The sequence below is a fragment of the Jaculus jaculus genome, chromosome X (genome assembly GCF_020740685.1).
Source record: "Jaculus jaculus isolate mJacJac1 chromosome X, mJacJac1.mat.Y.cur, whole genome shotgun sequence".
Lineage (NCBI taxonomy): Eukaryota > Metazoa > Chordata > Mammalia > Rodentia > Dipodidae > Jaculus > Jaculus jaculus.
In genome coordinates, this window is record NC_059125.1 from 140459539 (window position 1) to 140466623 (window position 7085).

At 41.8% G+C, this 7085-nt stretch overlaps 1 protein-coding gene across 1 annotated transcript; it reads right to left on the reverse strand.

Moving 5' to 3' along the window:
• Positions 1–1288: 1288 nt before the first annotated feature.
• Positions 1289–2512, reverse strand: LOC101594345 (melanoma-associated antigen 10-like). Its single transcript, XM_004653829.2, has one exon. The coding sequence runs from the start codon at positions 2510–2512 to the stop codon at positions 1289–1291; it is 1224 nt and encodes a 407-aa protein (XP_004653886.2).
• Between the last annotated feature and the right edge of the window lie 4573 nt (positions 2513–7085).

The window sequence follows — 7085 nt, forward strand, 5'->3', positions numbered from 1 at the left end:
GCACACTTGCAGTTATATATTAATAAATGAACTGTGGCCAATGGTTTGGCTGGATGATCCAGGACTTGGAAGGTATACTGTTGAAAAATTTGTAAGAAGGACATTTGGATAAGGTGTATGTGGATAGACCCCTCAGAATGGACAAAGGGTATAAAGATACTTGTGTCCCATCAGAAGGTGACCTCATCAGAGGATGACTTTAGGAATCAAGTACATAAGCACCTGCCAAAAATGCAGCAGCTTTAGAATCCTGTTTGGCTGACCTGGGGGTCTAAAGGCACTACTCAAAGCAATTGTTATTTCAAAGTATTTCTCCCTCCCCTAAAAGTCACTAAGACTTTGGATCCTTAAACCTTCCATGTAAAATTTCTTCCAACAGGAGAGATAATTTTACAATAAAAAACAAAACAAAGGCTGGAAAGATTGCTTAGTGGTTAAGACTCTTGATTGCAAAGCCTAAGGACCAAGGTTAAATTTCCTAGTACCCATGTAAGCAAGATGCACAAGGTGGTGCATGAGTCTGGAGTACATTTGCAGTAGCTGGAAGCCCTTTCATGTTCATTCTGTCTCTATCTGGTTCTTCCTCCCTCTCCTTTAAGTAAATAAACTAATAAAATATGAAAAAAAAAAAGAAAAAACAGGCACACTGAAATAGGGCATTTCCATCTGACTTCAGACAATTGGAACACCATTTTCTTCATATAGTCTTTTCATCCTATGACAAATCTGACAATGGTCCTCATATGGTACTTCTTCCTATAATCTTCCAATCACTCAGCTATGGAGAACATTGACATATTGATGCATTACCTTCCATAACAGTTTCTTCCAAAAACAAAATTGTTAACCACTATTTGGTAAATAGACATATCATTAGTCAGAGACTTTATTTAAAGCTGCTTATATTTTCCAGTTTTCTTGAAAGAAACCACACAAATACAATTATATAGCATTAAAACATACAAAAATAACAGAAAAAGGTAAGCTGATTCCAAAGTGTAAAGATGTACTCAAAACTTCACAATTTGCAACAAATGTTTGACTAATTTTTCTCATACTCTTATACTTTAAGGCTGCAAGATCTATTACAAAAACAGTGTTTTAAAATCTAAAAGAAAAAAAAATCAAAATCACCATGTACAACATAATTCACTTAGAAGAGGAAAACAAGGTTTTGTTACCCAGCATGCCTGTTATTTTTCCTTTACTTAGACTCTATACTGCCCTTTTCAAAATCAAAGTGGATTTATTCAAAAATAGATCCCTCACTTTGGGCAGAAGGTGATAATCAACGGTCTGTACTGAACATTGATGGACTGTTAGGTACAGAGGCAGTATTCATCTCTTCTTTCAAAGCTTCCTCATACAATAATGGGAATGATGTTGGGTCACACCCATTGACCTTAGCAAAGAATTCCAGAACTTTCATCTTTGTGGTTTCAGCATGGGCTCTTGCACCCCACAGGAACTGAAAGCATGGAGGATGAGTGTTAGGCACTTGCTGATACACCAGGTAATTTTGCTCTACCAATTCTTTGGTCAGAAATTCCCTGGGTTCCCCATACATGATGTGGGTCTCACCATCATACATTTCTATCATATTGAGGAATTCCCAGATTCTTTCTTCAGAAGCACAGTTCCCCTCTACAAATATTACTCCCAGAATAAGTATCAGGCAAACATTTCTAGGCATTCTCTGACCATCATTCAGGTTATCTTCATAGGTGAGATTCAATGAGTTGACAACAATATAAGATCTACTTATAAGATCATTTTCCTTTATATCAAGGCCGAAAGTCATCTCCATGTATTTAGAAGCTTCAGATAAGATATCATGAAAATAGTTCTCATACTCTTTGGTGATAATTTTAAGTATTTCCTCTTCTGTGATAGGTTCCTTCACTCGATACTTAAAGAGGCACTGAAATACCAAATCAGTTGCCTTTTCTTTTATTTTGATTTTCAGCAGAGATTCGGCATCTGTTGGAGGCTGAAAGCTCCCTGAATTCTCTTCTTCCTGGTTACTGGATTCAATGTTTAAATTATTCCATAATGAGGAGGAAAACAAGGAACTCTGAGGATTCTGAGGAATACTCAGCATCATAGAAGAATTTCCCTCATTATCCTCAGGTGTGTCTGGAAACAGAGTAGAACAAGAGGAAGAGGAAAAAGAGAATGGAGAAGGAGGAGAACCAGAAGGCAAGGAAACATTAAATGAGGAAAAAGAGATGGAAGATAAGTTGTCATCTTCTTCATTTGCATGCTCTTCCCCTTCTGTCTTTGTCTCCCTACCCACCACTTCATCTTCATAATCTTCCATTTCTTCTTCCTTTATCTTTTCATCCTTCTCCTTATCTTCCACCTCCACTTTCTCCTCTTTTTTCTCACTTCCTACTTCCATCTCCTCTAGCTCAGCTGTGTGAAGGTGTAGAGACCCCAAGTCCTCAGTTTCAGCCTGCTCATGCAGGTCTTCCTCAAGGCTGAGGCGTGGACGTTTTCCATAACAAGACATGATGGCTCTTTTGTGGGTGGCAGACACGTGATCAAGAATGTGGTAATAGGATCCCACAGGCCTATGGGGGGGGGGGCAGACAGAGTGAGCAACCACAACTGAAAATCCCTGCTCTAATGAGTGTGACAAAAGCCTACTTACTGATCTTTGTAGGTGATGTATGAGATCCTCACAGGTGTGCTTTCTGTGCCGTTTGTTTAGCTTCTGGGAACCTGGAGAAGGATGTAAGAAGGTCCTCAGGTTATTTTCAAGTTGTCTCATTTCTTCCACATATCTGGGGAATCACTTCTATCAGGGAGGGTCGTGCCTTTGGTAAGCATTCAGGTTATATACCTCACCTTCAGTGCTAACAATCCTTTGGCCTCCTCTTCTCTATGACCTGAGAGTATGTGACTTGAGAACAAGGTTCACGCTCAGTTTCTGGCAGTATATAAAGAAAAGAAAATGACCATGTTGAAGTTTTCCTTCATAGTCCTGTGCACCACAGAGCTGACAAGTGAGGGCACATGTTCCCCACAGTTCTGTGTGCTCAGACCTCTTTCAGGTCAACTTTCCTCTAGCAAGCTATGCACTCAGCCAATCTGGTAGGTTGAGACTAAATTCTCAGGATACTACCTCACATCCCTGAGACAGACATGGAGCAGGAAGTACTGGAGGTCCATCTCCAACCAAGTCTGCCCAGGTACACCCAGGGCTGCAGGACATGCTACTCAAACTGTGTATGGATCAGAACCTTCCTAGGTGAGAGGTCCCCTCACTTCCACAAAGACACTTATTTGTTGTGGGTTCTTCTCTCTGTTGGCCTAGCTGTCCCCTCTCAGAAGCAGGACTGAATGCTTTCTGAGCAGCAAGATGGACAAAGGGAACATCACATATTGTTGTGTACTCTGGGGATTTTAAGAGCTACCAACATGGCACACAGGGCCGAGTATGACTTCAGTCCTGGAAAGGAACGATGATCCCGCAATCCTCACTCAGCATCCTTACCTTAACTCCTTCCTCTGCAGATCTATGTTGCCTCGTCCTCAGACTGCCCTCTCCCCAGATCAAGGTCTCTGGTTCCCTGAGAACAGGAATAACAATGATTAAGTGCTACATTGGACAGCACAGCCTGGGCTGTCGAATATTCATTGCATAAGCTAAGCTCTGCTCTGTATAGTGTACATTGGAGGGATATTCCCTCAGTCTTCCATCAAGACTCCTTACAGAGTCTTGGCATGTTACTGCTGACTACATATTTTCTCATAATAGCTAAACTTCACCTCTTTAATCCAACTCCCTCAACCTGGGACAATGTGAGGGTGAACCACATCTTATATTTGCTACTGAGTTTCCTTAGCTGTGAACAGGATATGTCCACATTTTGTGAAGATTCTAGTACTTTACTGGGTCCTAACTATACCCCTGATGTGGCCAGGGATATAGATGTGTCACTTCCTTGCCAAGTGTCTTGCTTCTCTCTGACTCATAGGTGAAAATGAGGACATATCGCATGTAACTAGTACTGCTTCAGGCTAGGTCTCATCTGTTCTGCTTGAATATTATTTTTTATTACTGTTTGGAACACCCCTTCCTTCTTGACCTGCCTGCCATTCTCCACTCAGATAAATGCCTGCTCCCCTGGGACACCCACACTCATCTCAAAGAGACAGTGGGAACATATCACATATGAATACTCCTTCCTATATCTTACCTTGGGTGACAAGGACAAGATGGAATTTCTGTGTGGCACATTCTATGTAGATGCATGGAAACCTCTGTTCTCTCTCAATGTCTGTTCGTTACCTATAACCTTGAAAAGTCTTCAAATTCCTCCCTCTGATGAGACACAGCTTTCTTTCATCTCCATGGGGCCCTCCAGACAAGAGTAAACTGGCAAGGCATCCAGTGATGCCTGACCAGTGTGTTGTATTTTCAACAAAACACACGCTCAGTCCTATTTCAGAGGTTCACCATTACTGTTGGTAGGTGCCATACTACCCTAACTTGTACTGATTTGTCCATATCCAAAGAAGAACTCCATATACTGAACAACTCCAGCCCATTGGCTGAAGGGAGAGCTGGTAGCAGAAGTGCAAGGTTATTACAGTTGGCCACCGCAAGCTTCCAGATTCGTTAGGAACCCTCTTTTACAGAGGAGAGAAACAGCAAGAGGGCGTGAAGTGAAACTAATTCCATCCTCCTCACTATGTTCTATCTTTACTTCAGATAGAAAGAGTGTCCTCTCTGCTGATCTCCTCAGAAAAAAACAAACAAACAAACAAACAACAACAACAACAAAAAACCCTCTCTGTCTTCAAACACTCCATGACTGAAGTGCAAACACACCATGCCTGGTGAACCATGCTGCAGTTTCACATGATGTAAGCCATTTACAGAACGTGTATGGGCCTTTTTCTTTTTATCACTGAAGTATACTATGGATAGACCATGAGTTCACATGCTTTTGGTGGGCTATCCGTTCAGTCCTCCTTTAGAGTCATTTGCTCGACACTAGTAGGACATGGAACTGCTTCCTCTGTTGACTTGCAGTTACCACCCTCAGGAAAAAAAAAAAAAAGAAATTCCATATTTGGCAATTTTAACATGTGTACTCCCCACGTTGACAATAGTAGCCCCTTTTTGTGGGAGACCTTGGTAAGGATGGTTAGCTACATTAATTATTGTAGTAAACACTATGTTTATATGCCATGCCCTCAGACTTCTCTATTGAGTTCAGGTTGCATCCGTATGAATGAGGGTCTTACATCCTTGAAATAACACGTTAGAGGAAAGAGTTAAACACTAGCATATACAATTGTCAAGCTCCCTTTGTTCTTGTCATGTAGACAAAAAGCAAATAGAAGATCTATTTGTCATGTTTTCTGATGTGAGGGCTGTCCTACATCCTTAAAATAACACAGATAAGGCTGGAACTCCCTCTTCAATTCTGACTTTGATTTCTCACATAAACATCTTCTTGCAACTGGTAAGCTCTTGATAAATGTGAACACAGGTCACCATTAGTAGTCTACCACATGGACTGCCAGTAATGAGAAGATGCATTAGAATTCCATGACTTCTTGCAAGGATACATACATACGTACATACATACATACATGCCCACATGTGTATATTGTTCTCTTATATTGCCGAGTTACCATACGTGCGTCACATTTCATTAATTCTAAGGCAATGGATGTGAGACAGCTCCAGATCTAGTCATCATGCCCATCTATTCACTAGGTTGATATAGAAGGCTTAGTGTTTTGTGTGACATTATATGACAGGAAAATGAGATGGACAGAAGAGTAACTCTGTGCCTTACCCCTCCCATGACCTACAGGAAATGCAGGATTCTATGGGACTCCTATTGTTTAGAGGGTTCTCCCTTTTTCCCTCTCTCTATGTCCTCTACAACTTGAACCCTATCGAGCCTGGGGAACTTCTCTCTGATTACTGGAATAAGGTTCCTGCAAGGAGAGACATTTCTCTAAATCCAAGCTCAAAATCAAAAAGCTCCGTCAGGGAACTCTGCCTGAGGTTCTCATGAGTTGTCAGTACAGGCAAGGCATGGATAATGCCCTCCACAACTATGGTGAGAAGTCAACAAACTGTCCAACAGAGTCATCACACTTATGACATTCAGGGCCAAGCCAAAGCAACTCCTGACCTAAACGAAGACCCCTTAGCAAAAGACCCTCTCCAATCCCAAGTTGGTTGTCTGCAGACAGCACACCAAGTATTCTGCTTGCAAGTACTGAGAGATAACAAAATGGACCATAACAATACAAAGAAAGAAACAAAGGAACCTTGGGCACTAGGACATGTCAACACAGCAGTTCTGTGATCCAGGGATCTGAAAGTAGAAGTACATTGCATAGAAGTGAACATCAGCATTGACTACATTGTAAAATACAGGTAAACCCGGAATACAGAGTAAAATGGTCTTACAAAAACACCTTAATTAATTACTGAATTAAATTTGCCTGTGTTAAGATCAGGAAGGTCCACTATATCTAAGGAAGCATGTACTCCCCTTCTTTCCCCAGGGACCTCAACTTAATGCCAGGCTGAACCTGGGACCTCCCTCCTAGTAGTGTAAGTAGTGGCTCCTCCGTAATACCCTGGCACCCCTTTGGTCAACCAAAGAAGAAGCACTGAGTGACTGGTATAAGGCACAGCGCTACCTGCATTGTACACAGTGTCAGGGTCACACAGTGTTAGGGCTCCTGTGCCTGTCATGGAGAAGAAGCCTACCTCCCCAATCTGAGTCCTCCCATTCATATTTCTCAAGGCTGAGAGTGCTTCTGGGTTGACCTACCTTCAGCCCCTTCATAAAACGCTCACTCTACCTCAGACTTCCAAAATGAAACTCTACTGCCTTGTGGGGACAACTGATCAGCCTCATAGGAGTCATGCATACTTCTTCTGTGGGGAAGGTGCAGGCTTGTCTTCCTCTGTCAGGTTTCTTTCATTGATATTTCACAAGCTTAGGACTCCTCCTCTGCAAATTCTGTCCATCCTCCTCAGAGAAAATATCATCTTCTTCCACTTCCTAAAATGAATGTACTCACGTAGGATACCTTTCTTC

Coding starts and splice junctions, on each gene's coding strand:
- LOC101594345 (XM_004653829.2), bottom strand. CDS start 2,512: ATGTCTTGTTATGGAAAACGTCCACGCCTCAGCCTTGAGGAAGACCTG.